The 22,794-nt window shown below is 34.2% G+C and overlaps 2 protein-coding genes across 4 annotated transcripts in view; both read left to right on the forward strand.

Moving 5' to 3' along the window:
• Positions 1-4,098: 4,098 nt before the first annotated feature.
• Positions 4,099-13,552, forward strand: LOC120346630 (melatonin receptor type 1C-like). Of its 2 annotated transcripts, XM_039416392.2 has the most exons (12): positions 4,099-4,382; positions 5,556-5,699; positions 6,360-6,508; positions 6,967-7,101; positions 7,692-7,820; positions 8,496-8,706; positions 9,280-9,452; positions 9,669-9,774; positions 9,933-10,067; positions 10,784-10,909; positions 11,465-11,620; positions 11,791-13,545. In XM_039416392.2, the coding sequence occupies exons 1-12, from the start codon at positions 4,272-4,274 to the stop codon at positions 11,863-11,865; spliced, it is 1,650 nt and encodes a 549-aa protein (XP_039272326.1). In that variant the 5' UTR covers positions 4,099-4,271; the 3' UTR covers positions 11,866-13,545. The 2 variants fall into 2 exon arrangements, with proteins under 2 accessions (XP_039272326.1, XP_039272327.1); XM_039416393.2 differs by lacking the exon at positions 10,784-10,909 and having other exon boundaries at positions 11,791-13,552.
• Positions 13,553-15,422: 1,870 nt separating this feature from the next.
• Positions 15,423-22,794, forward strand: part of LOC120346782 (uncharacterized) — a 31,679-nt gene continuing 24,307 nt past the window's right edge. Inside the window, exons 1-4 of one of the 2 annotated variants that reach the window (XM_039416603.2) lie at positions 15,423-15,670; positions 21,899-22,000; positions 22,158-22,256; positions 22,358-22,474. In XM_039416603.2, coding sequence (XP_039272537.2) covers positions 15,449-15,670; positions 21,899-22,000; positions 22,158-22,256; positions 22,358-22,474 — 540 coding nt within the window. In that variant the 5' untranslated portion in view covers positions 15,423-15,448. Of the gene's footprint in view, positions 15,671-18,786; positions 21,323-21,898; positions 22,001-22,157; positions 22,257-22,357; positions 22,475-22,794 lie in introns of those variants that run through there. The other variant, XM_039416602.2, reaches the window with a different exon arrangement.

Consider the following 22,794-nt stretch of genomic DNA (forward strand, 5'->3'; position numbering starts at 1 on the left):
GGAGATGAATAATCACATCACGTTAGTTTGGGCGTCCTTAAACGCGTCATTGGTTTAAGTCATGATTTGAAAGATTTAGGATTGTCGCATTATTGACTGGAGTGAGCCGCGTTCATGGTTCACAATTGTAAGCTTCAACATTTGGGAGCGCAGACTTGTTTCATTCTGAAACGTTTAATATATTCGGGTAGATTTTCAACATTACAAAACGGATTCCATGGGCACTGCTAGTGATTTAGAAACAGTCCGAGTGTGTATTGCTTTTATTGTAGATTTCGAGTAACATATTTGCAAACTACGCAATAGTATGGGAGGACAAATGTATGTATTAACACATAACGTTTCCAAGCCAGTAATTTGTGTTAGTGTTACCTGAATCTCAGAAAATGTGAATAGGTAGGTAATTATCAAGTCCACTTAACTTTTAGGGTATTTTTATGGACGAAAATGGTCTGTTTGGACATTTTGTATTGGAGTTAATTAAGCTTACTGAAATGCTTAATTTGCTAATTTTCAAAACGTGTACAGTATATAGATGTAAAGATAAAATGTTATTTGGAATCGCTATAATTAAGTATGAGGCAGTGTAGAAAGCTGTATTTTTTGAACAAAATCGGAAATACAACGTGTAAGATTTAAAAATAACAGACATATATTTTAAAGTTTGAACAGTTATCCTATTTTTAACGGATAAATATATATATTATTTTTGTAACATAAGCCTAAAAGTTCAGTCTGCTAATTGTCAATAACCAGTAACCAAACTACCAGACAAATTCAAAACGAAATTATAATTGCGATAAACTAAAATTGGATTACATCATAATTTTTTCCAGTATGACGTAATGTACTATAATTAGTAATCAATATTGAACTTATGGGTGTAGTTCACGGATAACTCATCGACGAAGAGCGAGACAAATTTCTCAAAAATCGAGATAAAATTTTACCAACAGAAAGTTTCAAAAATTCAATATTATTTATCAGAGATAATCATAGCTGGTTAGACTTATCATAAACTTATGGTGGGTGAATGTGTCTCCAAATTCCGTCCTCTCATCCATACCTAAAAATGTCGACCTTTAGGATATGTCATCACACATTGCATTTTCATACGGTACTTGGGCCCAAAGAATCATTCCCATTTACGCAATTTCCGAAACGAAACTTCCTCGATATGATGTATTCATTTTCCGGTAGCACGTTTTGATTTTTACAATAGCTAACGAACCAAGTGATAGTAGCAACATGAAAACCGGAAGTGTGCGTAGCATGCCCCGTAGATATGTTTTTGAAGTGCAATAAGAGAAAAAAATCAGAAATGTCAAAACGTTAGTCCATTAAATCAATCCGTGTCTGCCATCTAATAGAGAGTGAGACAATTTTGTTAGGCTGTATAAAGTCTGAAAGGTTCGACACTTTCAATAATAGTAACCCCACGTGATCAGAAGTATATTAGTCTAGGTAGAGCCTTGCTTGGAGTATAGATGATTGAAAGCGCGAATTCAGAAAATTGTTTAACAAAATAGCTCGTTTAGTAATATCGGTATCATATATAGGTACGTTTTTTCGCGATCACTCAAAATCATAGCCTCATAACTAACCAAATGATTCAAAAACATTATGACGTATATCAAGTATGTTAAACTTGCGAATTAGAAAAAGAACGCCATGAATATATTGCGGTATTGGATTCTAGCGATTCTAAATTGAAATTTCAAATTTTGTTGATATCCAATTGGTATCGCTAAACATCAAAAATTGGGATATTTCTAAATTCACGATTTGATTATGTTTTTGAAATCCTGTGAAATTGAATACCAGCATTCTTCGCTTTCATTTTTCATTCTTGCTATAAATAATTCCGACCATACTATAAAAAGAACAGCTCTCCGCCCTACAACGAGGATTGATTCACCAAATAGGTGACGCAAATCTATTAAGCTCATAGCGTCATAATATACTGTACTTCAGAATTTTAGTTTAGTCTTCTTTATCGTCTTGTAAAAATGGAAATGTATACTTCGCTCATATCCTTGGATAATCAGCAACAGAACAGAAGTGCGAAGTTCGTTTTCAACATCATTGAGGTTTAAGCTGTGAGCAGAGAACGTCTGTCGAAGCCTAGTTTAGTTCCAAGTGCATGGCCAGGGCTGGTATCGCATACATATTATAGATCTCAGGTTATGAGCGGGTTGGTCATGTCGATGCGGTAAGACTAAATTTAGGTAATTTTAACTGGCAACTTGCGTGAAGCCTAGTGTCATATCATCTTAAAAAACGAACGTGTAAGGCACTTTCCCCTATCCCGCGAAATTGAAAAAGCGCGTACAAATTCTGCCGCTATTGTCGATACCCAATGGATGCTTTTCAGTAGATGAGTCGCCTTATTGAGGTTTGGTGCGGAAATTGTGGCTAATGCATTTTTCTTTTCCGAAATGTATATGTGAATACAAACGTAATGGAGCGAATAAATGATTCTCGTGTTTCATGGGAGAAATCACTCTTTGTCGCTGACATTATCGAGGGACTTCTGAAATGGCCTGAAGCAAACTGTTGTAAATATATAGTTACTAACGTAATCGCATCACATCGACGACGTCCCACAAATAACCCGTGAAGGTGAATTTGAGTGAGGAACGTTAACGAAAGTGACGCGATTTATCTTTAAGTTTCTATATCCGAAAGTTGTTGATAACGATTTGTTATCACAACAGTTGCTATTTGGCTAACGAGATTTTAACAACTCGACATGGAGATTTAGATTAAACTATGTAGGTTGTGTTTGGTGCAGTCGTGATTAATGTTTGTTGCGTAACTTATATAAGTGAGTATATTTACGAGTCGTCCAGTCGTAACGGCATTTACTCTCGATTTCCAACCGTTGTTCCGCGAATCACTGATGTCCTGTGAAAGATCTTCAGGTGTTCCACGTCAAATTGTCCCCATTTTTTCAATATTTTATGAAAACATAAAGAAATCCAAATCCACGACGTATTGAGTTTTTAAGAAGATTTTGTTGCGTATAATAAACATTTCCCTAAGAACGGACTTCCTAGCTTATTCCCGAAACAATGACTAAACAGCGAAATGTTAACGGAAGCGTAACAATTGAAATTTAATCAGTCGCCCAGACCCCATTTTCAAGCACGATCGTGAACATTGACTCGTTTTCGTGTTGTCAGTCGTCACCAGTCAAATTCTACTGTGTTTTGAGAATTTAGGTTTGAATGAAGCAGTCATTTTGTCTTATTATAAATAAATAAAATAGCTTAAAGCTAAGTCACGCGTGAAAACTTTCAATTGAAGTACAGAAATAAAAAAAACGATTACGAAAAACTAAGATACATCAATGTAATAGGTTCAGTATTTTTTATGGCAGCTGCTTAGGTATTCAAGAACAAAATGTTGATTTTGAAAATTCAAAACAGTTTGCAAAGGCCAGCTTATAGAATACTCTTGAAGACGCAATAAAATTAGTCAATGGTGAAAGTACAAGGAGAATTTTCCACGTGTGAGAGAGGGATTTTATTCATGTCTAAATTTTAGAGGCACTAATAAAAAATGATAAATGGCGCATATAACCAAGCCAATAAGTCTGTACGGCTGCCTGAATTTCAATTTTAACGTATTGCTGCTTGGTCATCAATACGTAATAAACAAATCAATGCCAAAGTAAACAGAAACGTCCATCAACCATTCTACCTCTGAAAGAGCAGACTTTCGTTTTGAGGTTTAATTTAGAAACATTTTTTTCAATTTTTTTTCGAAAGATGACACCACGAGAAATATCCCCTTAGCTATTTTAAGGCAGTTTATCAACGTTATTCATAACTCGAGTAATACGCTAAAACTGATCGAGATTATTGGTTATTCGGATATTTCCCAAGAAATCGGGAATATTTGTTTGGTGTTCCACGGAAAATCCATGATCTATACAGTGTTCCGCGGTTCGAATATGGTTAAACCACTGGTGTTGGTTGTTATATAGCTAGTGAATCCAACATTTATATTTGTTTTCAATGACTATAATCGAGTTGCTTATTCAAGGATAGCGTATACGTGAAATACCACAGATCATTTTCCTCGCTATAGGCTAAGCCAAGCAATAACATTTCAAACTTTTAAATGTTCAGAACCTAAAATTTGACATAAACAAACTTAAAGTAAACCTAAAAGTTTCGACTGTATCGTTAGCTTTTTATCGGGCATTTGTTTCTATTGAGTACCGTACAGTATAATTGGTATACTGAAAAACAAATCTAGGAATAATGACATCAGCTACAGACCTCATTAATGAAACAATGCGAAGTAATATTTCTACGTCATTACCTCCAGAAAGTACAGAACCGGATTATTGGCCAGACTTTGGAGCTTTACAAGTAAGTTATACGTGAGTTTTGATGTTATTATTGATTACAATACCATTTATCTGAACCGACTTTGAACTTGTATGCAAATTGGTACTTCTGTTCATGCGAAATTGAATCAGAAATTATTATAGTTGAAATTGTTGACGAAAACATATTGGATAAGGCACGCTGTGTTAGCGATTAGAAAAACCAAATTTCTTGCTGAAGGTAATTTTCGTTATGAACAGGGAAGACACGCTGATATATACAAGTTGAACCAATGTCCTAATTGTTCAATATCGATATACTGAACTCATTTGAACCCAATTGTATGATATTCATAGCGTTGGAAATGAATCATTGAGCGTTTACCAAATAAAATGGATATGGGAAGTATGCAAAGCAACCGTGTAATGATTACTGGCTTTTGTGTTTTGATGCTAAACACCGATAAGTTGACATGATATGGACCATACTTGGAAATTGTTTATTAACCATGTTCCAAGCAGTTATAGTTAATCGAAAATTGTAAATCGATTCCGATTTTGGGTGTTTTAACCAAATAATTTGTCGTTGGGATTCTTTTATTTTTATTTTGAATGCAATTGATATAGCACAACGCGTACTTTTTACATGTTTGAATATTATAGAACCATCTGCCAATTTATATGGTGTAAATTTTACTTAACACTTAGTTATAAATTGATTTTCACAAAGTCATACAGATTGACACCCACCTGCCTCCCGAAAAAAAACCATAAATTCCTTTAGCTTAAAGTCACCTTAGATTTAGCTAAAAATAACTCAAGCAATTTGTTAAGCTTGCGGTTAAATTTAGTTTTGGCACGAGGCTTATTGTTTTCCACTGTTGCTTTTGTAACACTGTAAATATCGTTCATAAAATGTAACTTTTTACGTCACACGTAATGCTTACCAGTCTATGTAGGCAAAATTTTTGGCCCCTGGTTCGAAAACCTTGCCAACACCTGCAGTCTGAGCAATGAACATGGTCCTTTATTTTAACCTTCACCCTGCATTGTTTACAATATTGCAGGGCAGATGAAAGTGCAGATGCACACACATAACAAGATCATCGCCAACCATCAGGAAGCTTTTTTATAACGCAAATGCAAAACCAGCTGTAATTAATATATATGTGTCTTTTTTAATGACTTGTGACTGACTTTTTGCTATAATATTTAGTACTTGGAAGTTATATACTTGACAATCATCACCGTCCTTGGAACGATTGGAAACTTGATCGTTATGTTCTCCATCGCACTAGAAAAAAGGGTTCATGCTCATGGAAATATTTTTATCATCAATCTCGCCATTGCTGATCTAATTGTAAGTAAAATATTCATAATTATCGAGAATTATTAATTTAGAGGCTTATGCTAATAAAAATACATCCCACACGACTTCATATAGATTTCTGGCCATATAAAAGAAGCATATTTTCCTCAAATCAACTATAAATTTGAAAAAGTGCGATATATTTAAAATTGCAATATTGATTTGATGACATGTTTCCAAATATTTATAACTTTTTCTGAATAATAATTTGCCAGGAGAACTTTGAGTAAATGAAAATCGCGGTAAATTTGAGTTGCAAGCGCCTTGAGCTTACCACGAGATAACTGAAATTATCAAGTATATGTCGATATATATCTAATATCGATGGGTGAAAGATCTGGCAAACATCCCTATTTGAGTCTGCTCAAAAATCATATTTATCATGAATAAATCCTGCACCGTATTGTGGAGAATATTTGCTGGTTGGTGGATGGATGGAGGATGGTACACGTAACCGCTCCACCACCACATCCATGCATCTGGAAACACAATAACTGGCTAAAACTGGTAACCGGACGAGAAGCCATGGTTCGCCATATGATTAAACCGCCTTATCAACTTTCCACTCCCTTGGAATGAATAAGTAACTCCCATCCCTAACTGGTCAGAGAAAATTCATGTGTTGCTAATTTCCACCTTTATTTATTTCAGGTATCCGCTGTCATTGTCCCGACGGTGATAGCAAATGTAATAGCGAAATCTAATGCGTTGGAACACGTGTTTTGCAGCGTAATTGGATTTCTTGTGACATCAACATGCACTTGTTCATTATGTAATTTAATGTTTATAGCAGTGAACAGGTAAGACTATACGGACGCGTTACCTCTTATTTCGTCACTGATAAATTTGAATGTATTAGGTATTGAAGAATCGGGAAATAAAAACCGCAGGATGTCGATCCGTTACCAAGAACATACAATGGCTTAATTCAGCCGAATAATCATGTTCAACGCAATATTATATTTCGCACTCCAGTCATTGAAAACGCCAAATAAAAGTCGTCAACTTTTCATTTTAATCATGAAATAGTTGATACTAATTTACAATAAGATGACGTATTTTATCGATTTCGCCAAAACATTATTTATTGCCATATATATAACAGTAAAAATTTCCCGACTTAGTTTAGTTTATTTCATAAGTTGAGATATTCATCTAAAGACCACATGATATTGAATTATATTATTGTAATACAGGGATAAAAAAAATTACAAGGTTGGTAAGATACATTACTATTAAAAATAAATTGTCGTTTCAGATACTGGGCTGTTGTCAGACCAAATACTTATCCAAAAATGTTTCCAAGGAGACGTGTTTATTTCATGGTAGCATTTACTTGGTTGTGGTCTGCACTTCTTGTATCACCAACTGTCTTAGGATGGGGAGGATTAAAGTGAGATTATGTTTAATTTGACTTGATGGGTATCATAAATTCGAGACTAAAAAAATTAGAAACTGAAAAATAGTATTTTACAAATTGCAATTTGTATTAGGTGGAAAAGAGATAAAATCAGAAATTTTCCAATATAAGCTGACTTTATTGATAAGTGACGAATTTTACATGAAATTTTTGATTGAAATGTTGACTATATATAAATATTTGGTATTCCAAAGTTGTTAAGATTTATTTTTCAAATATTCTAAAGAATTAATTTTTTGACAACTTCTTAATAAACGCCTGATTTTACTTTGTAAATTTAAAATAAACCTGAACTTTCAGTGAAAATGACAAATTTGGCAGAAACACTGATTTGCAAATCGAATATATTTAGTTTCCAATTTTGTTTACTTAGAATTTTTAGAGCGACCATTCTTATTGAGCCCCTCGAATTGTCATAAACGAAATATCGATCGATTTAGATATAATAATATATATATACCATGCCCCTTCTATTGTTCATAATTGGTGAAAAACTTCAATACCATTTTCTTGACATTGACGGAAATTTGCTATGAAAAATGCATGAATTGGTTTGTATTTAGATACGACGGGAAAATGATGATCTGTTCCTGGGACGATTCAATTGCACCTTCCTATACATATTTTATAACATTTGTAGCTATCTTTATGCCGCTTTGTATTATTGCTTTCTGCTACTTCCGATTATTTGCGTGAGTTGATGCATGTTTCTGTCTTTTAATTGCACGGCTTTTGTAAAATACTACATATAAGATTTTATAAGGCACCATCGACAGGGAGTAAGCCAACGTTTTACATATAATACATTGATACCGTGGTATCGATACTGTGCGTCTGGTGTGTCGTGGACTATCAATCCATTTATTTATTAATACATCGTAATGCAAGCATTCCCTAATATTAAAATTATCATTTACCTCGACGAAGACGTTTGGTCATCTCGGTTCATATAAATTTCGTGGAGTTTTGGAGATTGATTAAATTAATTCTGGCTCCCAGACAAGTCTACAATATATAATCCCCAGAGTATTACGCCCACTTATATTTCTATATAAATTCAATTGCGATGTTTAAACTTGAAAACAATTTTGATCTGATGCTTTTCCAATATATATAAATAAATGGTGTTGTTCGAGACCGCATCTAGTCGTGAATTTGTTTTCTCTACGTAATCTAATCCAACAGCTTCATGGCGCTCAAATTTGTTGCATATTTTATGAAATGATTCCAGTGACTTGAAGTCATGCTTGATTCTGGCGATAAATTAGATTTTCTGATTTAAATCCGGTAAAAATAATTTTTGAAAAAAAAAAACGTTTTCGAACTACGTCATTTCATTTCTCAATGTATCTTTTGATTTGATGCAGAACTGTAAGAGGCAGCGGGAGGTGGGTTCGAAGCCTTAGCGTTGGAAGTGGAATATCCCAAAACAATGAGCAACATCGACGATCCATGAGAAAAGAAAGAAGTTTATTGAAAACGCTTTTGACTACTGTTCTTTTGTTCTGTTGTTGTTGGGTGCCTTTTGGTGCCTGCGTTCTCATTAACCCTACCGGAACGCCAAAACATGCAAAAAAGGTATCACTAAAGAATTTTCAATCTATATAAGAACCGTTTAAGTTGACAATGCTGACATTGCTCTATTTTGTGAGTGACTTGTGAGTGGCAAAGAGATTGTATGGCCTTCATCGGCATTCTCTGAAAATTGATAACGTAGGATAATGTTATGAACACAATAATAGTTTAATAATTTTAAACTCATTACGGCCCTAGCCAAGCCGGAACAAGCTGAGTAATGCTTAATATTGCAAAAGTGTCGATTGCTTATTTTTATATTCCTATCGTTCTTTGTCATTTCTTATTTAATTGAGAGTGTTTGCTATTTGTAACTTTATGTTTTATACCCATTTGCAATTAAAGCAAAGATATAACAATAACGAAAACTCTACCAAATAACATAACAAAGGAGTCATTACATTTTCCAAACAATAAAAGATCGCGGTATGTGACAAATCGAATTTGACTGGTTATATATGAAATCTGCAAATTGATATTTATGTTATCAAATAGATTTTAAATTGAAGATTCCAGATTTTGACTGGATACCCTTTTTCACCAAAATATTAAATTTTGTCAACTTAATCTTTGTAGATATTTGGCTGGTTGGCATTGACAAACTCTTGCGTGAATTTTATTATTTATGGCGCCATGAACCCAGTTTTCAGACGTGGATACCACAACTTGTTTCTCTATATATTCCGCTGCAAAAGAGTCCAATTCATCAGCTCAACTATGCTGCATGGCTCCTTCTCTGATAGCTTCAGGTAATGACATGATAGACCTTTTTCAGCGATAAGTTGAAGCGGATATTGAATCATGGGCTTCTCTGCGTCTAATAACAAACAGCCTTACAGCACATTTTTACAATTTTAAAGCGACGTTTTTCCACAATTTTAATTCAATTCAACTTCTCTTTGCAGAGAGGCCAAAATTTGCTATCTCATCTAATTAAAATTTACTTCCATTTATGAATCATATAGATCAGCTAAGAAGGGAATTAAAGGAAAACTCAACGATAATGGCTTCCAATCGCGATCGGACACAAACAGAGATAACTCAAGAATAGACACAGTTGCCAATGGACAGGTGTGTTTAGACTATGAATTATGGTAGACATTTTCAATTGGATTTTAACCATAAAAAGTAGTATCTATATTAATTGTAATGCTTTGAATAAAGTAAATATGTATATATATATATATATATATATATATATTATAGCACTGATCAATCTTGATTTTCAGTTTCAGTCATCTCAAATGACACAAACAACTATGGCAACAAAAGATAGCCCGATTACACAAATCACGAGGAATCGCACAACCGAGCCCAGCCCACTAGCGACCAGAAATATTGTGGTTCAACAACAGTCTTCCGAAGTAAGGTTTCTTAATTACAACATAACTATAAACATGATTTAGTATAATCTACTTCTCAAATATGTTTTGGTACATAGGGCGTCGAAAGGTAGACTATACAAATGGCTTAACGAAGAGATGCTTTCTCTATGGTGCCAAGATTGGTAGGCGGGATTCGATAATTGTAATGAAAATCACGCATGAAAAAAAGGAATGTGATCTCAATGATGCACTGAGCCAAATTATACCTGTTAAAGAACTGTTGTAATCTCAAATTTGAAACATCGTATAAGGAAGGGAGACGCAGACTTGGGATTTCGAATATAAAATTTTTCTTTTTTGTTACAAATGTTCAATTTTGTCGTTAATCGCTTGTTTATCTTTATATCTATGGACGATGATTGTACAAGTGAAATATTTTCTGAAAATTCCCCCAAGTAAAGCGTTTTAAGTTTCACTTCAACTTCCTGCGCAAGCGTTAGGTATGATATGACTGGTGCGAATTCTGCGGTCTTACTTTGGAAAGTTTCACTAACAAAATAACGGTCGTGCAATGACGTTTGCCGTATTTATCATTGAACCATGTCAGGACAATTACACTCTAATTCGGAAAGAATGTTAAGAAATCCTATGTGTTGACGCTGCGAATATAACAAGAACGTCGATTTTCAATGTTGGTTTGGTTAGTTTCATGTCATGCCATTAAGTGGGTTATCCCCTTTTTATCCAATTTGTAGCTAAACAACGAAAGCTCCAGTAGAAAATACAGTTTTCAAGAGAAGCCCAATTTTGATAAATCAGTTGCAACAAATGAAAACGATCCAAAATGGCGACAGAGACGAAACAGTGCAATGCTGCTGCAAGTACGCCAAACACTTTGTATTAATAATACAGAATTTTAATGTATCCAACAAATCGTCTTATAATATTTTAATTAATAGAGATATACAAGAATAATTTTAGTACCAGTATTTATTCATACAGTATATAATATGTCAACTAATGTGAAAGCAGTACACCATTGCTGTGAGTGTTGGATAAAAATAACAATAACAAATTAAGTGAGATTGGTGACATACTATATGAACTTAAATTCGGATCTCAAAAATCGCGTGGTGTATAGCAGCGATTCTTAATGTGGGTGATAGTGCATTATCGAAAAATCAGAATTATCGCGAAACTTTTTTGTTTATGGATTGTACCAGACCAAATATTATCAAAACTTGATCTAAATCACCAAGATCATCCATCTTTTTAAAAACACCTCGTGTTATGCCTAGTCAATTCGTTCAATTGATTTGTAACTATTTTTTCTTTGCAATTCAACGGTTTTCGGATCGCTGATGATCAATGATTGATATATTGAACATATTGTTGGCGCTTTATGTATCATAATCATATAATTTTTTTTTTCTAAGCTTGAAATGGGTGATGATACTGATGATGAATTTTTCTTGGACCAAGAAGCTCGTTATTCTCGTAGAGCTATGTCTGATATTCCTGCAAGCATGAACAAGCACACAAACAACAACGTTTTGAATTCGTCAGATCATAACTTGAATCACAATAATAATGTAAATAAAGTAAATATTTGAGATTATTTAGAATGCATAAATTGAAATATATAGTGTGAAGTTTTTGCTCCTAAAATGTTGAATTGTATTTACCCTTTTGTATTTTGTTCATTGTACTAATTGACAAAAGCAGCATTTTCTAAATGGAACTTGCGAATATTTTATTACAGGTCGAATATGGCGAGGATGGCGAGGTTTTCATTGTTCAACGACAAACAAATATTGTTAAAGTCATTACAATCTAAACTATCTAACAGGCCACAGTGTCAGCTTGATGAATACGCTTAAAAGCGGAAACGATTACCGAAGTGACGATAATGAGTTCTAATATGAAGGACATCACGAGCGAACAGCTAATAAGGAAGTTATGTGCAAACTATAATGAACTTTCAACAGTTTTATGGAGTTCTGTAAAGATCAATGACCGTGGGCTTCAGTAACGAGAACTAGTCCTATGTCTTTTCTACGTATTTGTCAATTTTTTTTTCACTTCATCACTTTAAAATCTAAAGAGGGTTGCCGTTGTATGTATACCGTACTTAACAATTCGCTATTGTAAGCTTGGAGGGACATTTGAATACATACGCTTTCCAAAGAGCCCAATGTATATCAACAACGGACATCATTATGAGTTAAATTACTGTGTTTTTATTCTGTTTATCTGTTAAATATGTACGAGTAGTGAATAAATCTTTACCCAAGCAAAACCAAGTACGGAGCAGTATGTCGTCCAAGCTAGAAAAAGTATCAACATACAGTTACTTGAAAGTCAGATTTAGCCATTGACTTTCATTTCCAAAACTATAAAATCTTGATATATATATCATATTTGATTCACTGTGATTCGAGCGTATATGTCAGTGATGCCTGTAATTCATGCTTCAACTTTCACGGACTTATTTTTAAATTTGAACGTTTGTGGTATAATTAAAAAAAAACGCCGTGTTACATATACGAGTATAATGAATAAATTTAGGAATTCCCTGTCTAGTGGTAACAAAAAAACAGAGGATGAAACGGATTTATTTTATAGTCAAGTATATTTATAAGGATAACCAATATCGAGCACCGCGAGGGTGACTGTGCCCGAGTCTACAATACATACCCATTTTACGTCATGTATTTATTGTCTCTCTTTCTCTCCTACCAATATATATCCTTTGGAACCGTGTCTGGAGATAAACCTTGTTATTATTGAATTTTGTAAGATGCGTTTATCGTCATTGATATTTGGATTGCGAGCCTTCACGGGTCACAAATTGTGTATGATTCATAAGATATCATATTTCACAAAGTAGCATTTCATCAATACGACTATTTGAAAATCACAAAGCCGGCAGGGCAATTCTCCTAACTTCTATATTAATATTAATTAAACACCTTCTGTAATATACATGGTTTATTTTGATAATTCCTTCCGATATGATATGAAATGCCTTTTGAATCGAGCAAGGCGACGTGGAAATCAAAATAAACGTTATTGATTGATAATTCAGCACTAAATCTGTATTCTAGATCTTTTAATTGAAATCTGTTTAAACGCACTTTACGGCCTTATGACTAATAAAACTAGAAACGATTCAGAACAATATATCCGGGTCGGCTTTAGGCCATTATAATGTTCTGTGCATGCATAACTGACAAATTAAAGTTTCTTTAATCGAGATTTTGTGATAAAAGGTAATAAATTGTAAAGGTAATACAAAACCATATTTTTCGTTAATTATTCGTATCCCTACCCAGACTGGCATAAGATGAAGAAGGTTAGTTGTGCATCACCCCACAGCACTATACCGCTGAAATGTGCGATGCTAATTTTCAAGAAAAAATCAAGCACATTGCAAGCACAAAGTAAAGTCCTTAAGCAGATCTGTGAGCCGATAGCATTTAATTTACTATTTCTTTCCCAATTTTTGATTCAACCGAAAATCCAAACTAACATCTCAATCTGACGACAAGCGAAGCAGCAATAGCTCTCCCGGTCAATGTATCACGTTGGAATTTTAAGTCAAATACTAAGCTTCGTATTATTTATAGTCAAAAAGATTTTTATGTGGATTACCATTGGTACACGACCGATAAACCATTCAAAAATCCATTTAAGTTTAGTTATATCGTAGTAATAAGTTGTGAATTACTGAAAAATTCAAGTAAAATCATCGAAAACTTTTCACTGTACAAAGTTCTTCGTACTAAATTAAATTTTCCATACTTTAAATGACTTAATATTACACTATGAAGTATGTGTACAAATATATGTTCAGATGAATTGAAGTAGTTTGCTGGTGCGACTATAAAAGATATTCCAGACGAGAACAATACGGGGGACCTGACAACTTATCCAGTGGGCAAACAAAGATAAAAACAACAATGCTACGCCACAACCGACTTTATGAATCCCGGCAGTTCATGAAACTTCATATTTAGGAAATGTAGGGCGGCCGTGAGGCGGATTGTAACAAGATACCAAACATATTTATGACGGAAATGAGAGCAGGTTGAGGACTAACAGGTTCGTTGTAGATTGTTAATGGGTAGACATTTCGATTACAAAGACTACTGCAGAGATCACTGTTAATGAAATAGAATTAAGCAATCTGTGTGAAAAAATTACACCGTCTTTAAATCGGTCAAACATGACAAACATACATTCACGATGGAAATAATTGGCATGTAAATTATAACGCAATATTCGTGCTGAGGCCACTTCATCCGATAACTTTGTTTAAATAATGGCTTGTATTCTATTTCTAATAATCGTGTGTGTTGAAGTTTAGGGTTAGAAAATTATTTTTGACAACGACACGTTACACGTATTCTAAGAATTATGTTTGAACGTGTCTCCTACGAATTGGACCGATAAATTTACTCAATACCAAACAAAAACAACTTTCAAGAAAAGGTTTTATGTCACTGAAACAAGTTTAGTTCGGTCCCCTAATAAACACAAATCAATAACAGTAAATAGGCCAAAAATAGTGGAAAGATAATAAGCGGTGAATGAATCCTTCGGGGATTGGGCTCTAGTCAGGTGAGGAATTTAAAATTTTAGAAAAAGGTTTTCTTTTGTATCGAAATCACTAACAACAGGTTCCCTCGTTTCAAAAAATCTCTGAACACATCTTTTCAAATATTTAATTATATTTAACTATGTTTAACACAATTTTGGTAATTTTCGGGCCGCACCTATCAAATCTAGTGCGCCGCGGCGCCCCCTTTCGGGACCGCTGCTCTATACAACAAGCTTATTCGCTAATTATCACGACATTACAAGAAACGGGTTCATGCGAAGTGCGAATCTCAGTACCGAATGAATCTAGGTTTACTTTGAAAATGCAATCTCACAAATTCTTCAGTTTTCAAAGTTCGTAATACAGTAGCAGCAAGCAACTAAAGCACATTTATATGAATAAAAATACATGGATACTTGTATTTTACTTCAAATTTCGAATATTTTTCCGGTGCGCCAATCGACTCTTGATTGCACTCGTTGGAGAATGAATGTCCTGCAATGCAATGAACAGTAACCATTAACCAGTTATTTTATGGTAGAAAGGTCACCAACATACCAGGCAAAGTTTCTTCTACGTCTGGTCGAAATCTATATTTTTTTAGTTTTAAATCTTCCTAATGCCAAGCTAATATTGCTGAGAAAGTAACAGTAAACTATTGTTTTAATTGTCGGAGCGTTTCATCTTCGCTATTTGACTTTGTACATACTTCTGATATATATGCTACTTCAACTGGTAATTGTAGAATGATATGGCAACAAATTGTACGTATTAACTCAATTGACAGATACTTCTTTATAATAATGTATAGTTTATAATGTCTGCTGGAAATGGATCGAAGAAAAATCCGGCCGACCCGCCGACTAAACCCGAAGGACAAGACGACACCAAGACAACTCCAGCACCTACAACTAACCATGGATTGAAGAGAATATCCAGCCAGATTTTTGACTGGTCGATAGTTGCATCAAAATTAAAGTCAGAATTGGAATTACGATCATGGACTCAATGTTTGAACGAGGCAAAAAATCAAGGGCAGGTGAGCGTGATATTTATAAATATATTCTTTGTATAGTTGAAAACGAGTTGTGAGCCCTTTGGTAGCCGCGCGTGAATTTCTGTGTATAAATCATGAAGCAAAAAGGTTCAAAATATTATCAAAATCTATCAACTTTGTATATATATACACATACTCTGTTCTGTGATGAATGCTATTCTGTTTATTATCACTAGATTACTTCATCTTTGACGCCACCTTACGTATTCGAATAAATATTATTCGGAACCAGGTTTAATCTAAAAAAAGTAAACCCGTTTAAAACTCCGATCTATTTATCCGATTTTCGATTTTAACTACTGAATATTCGAAAAAGATATTTTCAGTGCAAACAGAAAAACCATTTTATTCTCAACAAAAACAACAATGAAAACACAACTTTTTTCTACGCTTTTGATACAAATATAGTAGTATAGTTTAATTTCAGTTTATTGCCTGACAAACAAACCACCTCCCTCTAATGAGAAAAAGAATTGAAATTATACAAAAATAATTATTTTGTATTGAATGTTAGAACGTTCAATACAAGACAACGGACCAATGATATATAAGTGTGCATTGTCATAAATTTCGATCTGAATTCATCAATGTGTTTTCATCAAGATATTTTACAAACCACTTCAAAAATTTATATGCCGTTAAAAGTAAGGTGAATTAAACGCAAAGAATGCGATATTTATTGATAACACTCTAAAACGACGTTTTAAGTCTTAATTTAAGTTGGTTAACCCAAATTTAATGTAGCTTCTGTAAGCAACTAAGCGCCACCAAGTCGGCGTTTGAAATGATGAATTTATACCGGCATTTGTTTTATGTTTTCTTTTCTTTGATGAAACTCCAATATAATGTTTACATTAGTCCACGGTATTTACCATTTTAAAAGGTTAGTTTATGTAATCACACACCACAAAGTAACCGAGTAGCAACTCGCCGCCGCCAACTCATCGAACATCTTCGGAATATGCTCGAAGAAAATTTCCAATTCTGTTGGCTCAAATTAGACCAGGATGGTCCAAACCCATGCCCGCGCGCCACATGTGGCCCGCCGCTTTTTTATCTGTGGCCGCATCACATTCGGAGAGTAATCAAAAAATCGCATTTCGTGTTGTTTCGTAATAAAATTAATCAGAAAAATCTTTTGACATATTGTTACATCAATAATGTCACTGAATTGACTAGTCTTATGGCTAGCTGAGGCAACTAGCGAAGTTGAATGATGTGCTTGGCAGTCTAAATTATTATCTGACTCTCTATCTTTTTGGTCGGGAATATATGCTAACAATATAGGCATCATAGAAAACTAAAAATCGAATGCGGATTCTATTAGCCTGGGATGGCTATGTCTGATAACTATGTGTTTGCACAATAAAAGTGTTTGTTTTGTATTGCACTGTTCACCTATTCTTGGCACTATTGTGGCCCGCGAACAATGCAAAAATAATTTTGTGGCCCGCGAAGCCGACAACCTTGGACCACCCTGAATTAGACTATATACGATTGTATTGATGAATGATCAGTTAACATTATTGAATATTGACTTCACATCAAAGTGAAAAATATTTCTTTTGTTCGGAATGGAACAGACTGGTCACCGATCGTTTTGCTCAAGTTCTATTCACATTGTTGTTATTGTTAGAATTTTTTTTTTATTTGTACAATTTATTTTAAACTAAAATAGTTATAGATGTAAGTCTCTCAGATTACTATAATTTTTCTCATTGTTTATATTATATAATATTTTTCTTTAATGTGAGGATTCGTTCCCCTTTTACTTTTAAAAAACTACCTGTTTTGAATACATGGTTCCCACATGACTTTTTTTGTATCATTTGTGTTTTTTGTTGAAATGCGCACCAAAGCACCGATCTCACATTTATTTCATATGAAATATTTTTAAATGAATCCCTACGAAATGCGCAAAATACGTTTTTGCAAATCTACATTTTTCCGAGCAAAATAAACAAGAACTCGTGATGAAGCTTCCCCAAGTCTATAGTCTATTATGGCGCGATCACATGCCCTATTAGCTAATGATATGGTCGGTTGATCATCTGTTTTATTAAGAATATTGTGGAAAAGTACACCTCGATAATTCTCATATTGAACCCAGAACAGCGGCAGAAAAGTTCACAGATTTAATGCGTTCCACTTTTTAAATACACTCATGAAATCGTCGGTCACAGAACTCGTGTTCGAGCGATGACTGGTCTGAACCGGACGCCAAAGTTGATATGCGTCACACCACATTAGAAGATCCCGATAGCAATACATATTTGAACGCTATTTAAAACCATGGCATGCCAGCAAGAAATTATAACGTGTTCGAAGTACAAAAAAACATTATTCTGGTGAATATGTGTCATAATGTGCCCCATTGCAGATTACCACAAGCGTTTTTGTATTGCACGTAGCCTATATTGGATCCATTTAGAACGTTAGCAGGCGATCAACTCTGTTTAAACGCGTTTATTTGAAAAGTACAGTATTTCACGCGTCGATAAATTGCACTGCTGTTATATAATTCTGGCAGGCGCTGTTAATAATTGTATGCCATGTCATATTTTACATTGAAATATTGAGTTGCCCAATACTTATTGTAAACATAACCCGAGAAGGTATTAGTAAAAAAGGTCAAACTGTGATTTATTTCAGGAAGTTGTCTAGGCTTTCAGAAATCACAAAGTAACCAATATCAAACCTGGGCACTTCGAATCTCCAGCCTTGTTAGTTTTCTGAAAGTGATAAAAAAGACTATCAGCTGCATTTTTTTTTACATTTCATGACGCAAAGTCAATTTACACCTTTCCAATCCGAATATTTATCTCCCATTAACCCAAATCTACGAGTAAATATCTTCTCTTCCGTTAGTCCAATGTACGTCTAGGGCTGTACATATATTCCAATGTTTGCATACCAGGGAATCACGTTATGTCGTGGTTATCGACGCGTTGGTCCTGCATCACGTTAAACTAACATTTAATGTCCCATGTAACGAAGAGTATGATTAATACCTCCTTTGAGAAAACTGACTTTCGTTTCGTAGGAGTAAAGTGCGAATCGGTAAAACATCTGATGTAGAGAGAGTGAATGTTTACAAGACGAGATCAAGATATAAATTAGGTTTTTGAAATAACTAATATTTGTTGCGAGTTTAATGAGGAAGTTTCATTTTTTGAAAAATTTGTTGGAATCAATTGTGTGTAAATGTTTTCAAAATCTAATAGCATGTTACCTGGTAATTGATATGGCTTTTAGTTAACCGGGTCATGGTGGGGAAAGATATCACAATTTATTTCACTAACTGGGCATTGTCTTTGCCGCAGGTTTCCCTGGTGGAAAACGCTTTATATTCGGCTATCATTTTATACCCTGTTGAAGTTCGTTTCCATATTGTCTGGCGCAAATATCGAAAGCGTCCTTTTACATTTATACTAGTACTACTTTGTTAAAGTACCGAAGAAGTTGAATATAGGGGTAAGGCGTGAAACTCAAATTTTAGATTTTCCACAGATGGGAATAAGGTCAACTTCCATTCAACACCTGTTTAATCAATACTCGTCATTACACAGTTCCTTTTATTGCACAGAATATACCGAAATGTCGGTGGCATAGAATGTGAGATATTTAACTGCCTCCACTTATAAGTCTGCATAAAATCTTTAAAAAAGAAAATCCATTCATTCCATGGGGATAATAAAATTTACAACTTGTCAGATCAAATATATTTGGGACATATTTCAAAGGTAGTATGACGCTGTCTATGCACATACAATGTAATAATAATGATGCGTATCAACCAGAAAATTAACGATTATGTACTAACGTTTTGTAAGTCTCAATACGCCAGAGAGCATTCTTTGTTTTTCATGGTTTGACAAGGACATATTCCGAAAGCGAAGTTAGGTAGAATTAATAGTGAAAATACTTATAGATAGCGATATCTGTTTCGTATTATATATCATTCTCATTAGCGCGTTCTTATACGTTTGAGACATGTGAGATATTCTGCTGGTATGTACTTGCACATAGGATAAATTTGACAGTTCGACAAACGAGGCGCAGATAAGACGAAATGAGAATCTCTGTTTCCTCTTAATTGTTAGTTGATTATATTATTCCTAGGGCTAGGTAAATTCGGACTAAAAGTTATTATAAGAAACATTATTAACTATACCATACAAATTTCTCCCAGAATTTTTGCACATCAGAATCATATAAAATTACCAATGCTAAAAGCACGCAATATAAATGAATGTTTGAAACCTGAACTACTTGTGAAATCAAATTTTTTTGTTGCTTTCGTTTTCGTCATTTAATAGTAAAAAAGACAAAAACAGAAATTCGAATGGACAGATGAAATTTTCTACGTTCATATATGTAGAGGAAATGTCTTGTCAATAAAGGACGGTACTGAGTAAATTTCGATATAAAAAAGCTTTATATAATATTCTTTATCTGGACACAAACATTTACTTCCTAATATACGCCATATGGTTGCTGATAAGACCAAACCATAACTGAAATCTGATTGAAAAATTTTGTAAATTCAATTAATCATTGATGGGAGCAGATTTTCCTCAAATAATCAATCTTGGCAATGTCTAGTCGCGTATTTTCAGTTTCAGCATAAGCACGAAAATCTTTATACAACGCTTGATTATTTGTCGATGTAGGTATAGGAATAAGACGAACAGTGTAATGGAATATTTTGAAATGATTATAGGATGCCATAACCATCATTCGGAGATTCATTCGTCGATACGGATATCTCAAATTGTACACTCAAAGATCAAGTCTTGCATGATTTCGCGCCAGTATATTTTGTAAAGTAAAATATGAAATAGAAATGGCAAACAAATTATCCAGCGAGTGGCTATTTGGTTGCTACCAGATTACTAAATTAATTTAAGTAATTGTTTTCAACGAGGACAAACATATAGATTTATTAAGAGCTGGTTATCTTAATTAAAATGCTATGTTGCGGCGCATTATGTTTTTCGATTATTATATCTAAGTATCTGTTTGGGCAATACGATGTCTGGAAAAAGAGAAACTTCCAAAACAAATTCCGATTCATCTCCGGATAAATCGAACTCGGAAAGAAACAGTGAACACGAGAACGGCAGTGAGGATATTCCAAAAAGTTTTAGATGGGAAACACTTCAGGAAGAATCAGATGAAGACGACGATATAAAATCACAAACAGACGAAATCGAAAGTATCAAAGATATAAGTGTCGAACAAAAGTCTCCTCCAACTAAACCACCGGTGAAAGTAGGCAGAGATGTTGGGAGTAAAAACGAGGGAAAGCTTCATCGTAAAAAGTCTTCAGCGCGCATTAATCGACGCCAATCAACATCATCTACTTGGACTGCGTCTACTTCAAAAGAATCGTCAAATTCGAAGACAAATCCATTTAAATCATCGCCATCTTCGGCCTCTATTGCTCATATAGGTACTGATCCACCATCGAAACAAATTCCAAACGACACATTGTCGATTGCAAGTGGTTCAACAGTGGGTGATGGTATGAGTAAAATTCTTTATCATGCTTTGAAAGGAGAGTGGGCTCAAGTAGAAATGCTTATAAGATATTGTCAAAAAGGAGATCCGGAATTGTTTGTTGTCGACGACGTAAGTAATTGACTTAACTGATAAGTAATGAATAAACACCGCTATTCAACTCCATGTAGCTATAATAATATATACCGGTATACTATGTTTTCTTGACACAATGTGCTTAATTACATATAATATCAAATATATAGGAAATTATAAATCTGGTTATTTAGAATTTAAAGAAAAAAAAAATCAGGGAAAAACTCGAGGTACTTATTTTCCGGTTACGTTTTTGATATCTGCGCGGAGCGAAAATAATATCGCTTTTGACTTCCAAACATATGAAAATGATTTTTATCGTACTCCATGGTTGCGTATCTAGTAAGATATGATCAAAAAATTCATATAAACATAAAATGATGACCCATGATGTGGGTGTGTATATCAACAGTGCAGTGCGTTCGGGCGTGCTTGAAAATACTATATTAATGTTTTCACTTTGTTCTCAGTTAAAACGGCTTCGTTGATGAATCAACGACAATTTTCAATTGAAACCCATAATTCAAACTCAAAAACTCATTTTGTGTTCAGTTGAAAGAAAGACCATGTTTTTAGAGCTTTTATTAAATATACATATATGCACGTTTACAGGACACTGGAATAAATCCCTTCATGCTGGCAGCTCGTGACAACAAATTAATCATTGTTGAAAGGCTGATTGAACTTGGAATAAACGTCAACGATAGGGCGAGGGTATGTAATAAAATTGGTACAGCTGAGGACTGTTATCAGAGACTAACAATTCTGGCATTAATCAACGCTATTGATCTTGCGGCAGCGGTTGCTTTTGCAAGTTAGTAAGTTTAAAAGTTAATAAGTTTAAAATTATATACTAAAATTAATGTTCCAGGATGGACGAAATGCCCTACATTTTGCGGCGGCTTCTGCAAAAGAAGATGTCGTAAACGTATTGCTCAAGAAGCGAACTGATTGCACCGTAAAGGGTGGAGTAAGTGAATTTTGATATATTTTGATATTGCAATATAATTGATTTGTTTTCATAAAGATTCATAAATATCAGATTCATTTCATAAAATCTTATCACCTTAGGAAAAAGAACAGCTTCCCTTACATATGGCTTGTTCTCGTTCGGGCAGTGACTCAAGGAGTATTATGCAGTTGCTACTGAAAACTACACCAGCAAGTATGAGACTTCTTCCAGATAAGGTTTGTAGGCCTTCATCACTTATTGAAAAGCGTTTTGTTTTCTGTACGTGAATGGATGCATCCCCAAACCTTGACACCAAAAACAATTTTTACCTTAATATTACAAAAATTTGATGCTTGTTTTGATAGTGTTTTGCGAGATGACGTATACAAACTAGTTTGCATGTTCATAACTGTCATTTGAAATCAATATATAATCTCCTGCTCTTGAAAAGTGCTGCTAGATAATATTGTCCTAGTCACTTGGTCTATCAGAGATGTTCGAGAGTTGTTTTTGTTTTCTGCAACAACACCAAATTTCCTCAGAAGACAAATAGATA

The sequence above is a fragment of the Styela clava genome, chromosome 8 (assembly GCF_964204865.1).
Source record: "Styela clava chromosome 8, kaStyClav1.hap1.2, whole genome shotgun sequence".
NCBI lineage: Eukaryota > Metazoa > Chordata > Ascidiacea > Stolidobranchia > Styelidae > Styela > Styela clava.

Coding starts and splice junctions, on each gene's coding strand:
- LOC120346630 (XM_039416392.2), top strand. CDS start 4,272: ATGACATCAGCTACAGACCTCATTAATGAAACAATGCGAAGTAATATT. Junction 5,700..6,359: donor TCGCCATTGCTGATCTAATT/GTAAGTAAAATA, acceptor TATTTATTTCAG/GTATCCGCTGTCATTGTCCC. Junction 7,821..8,495: donor TGCTACTTCCGATTATTTGC/GTGAGTTGATGC, acceptor GATTTGATGCAG/AACTGTAAGAGGCAGCGGGA.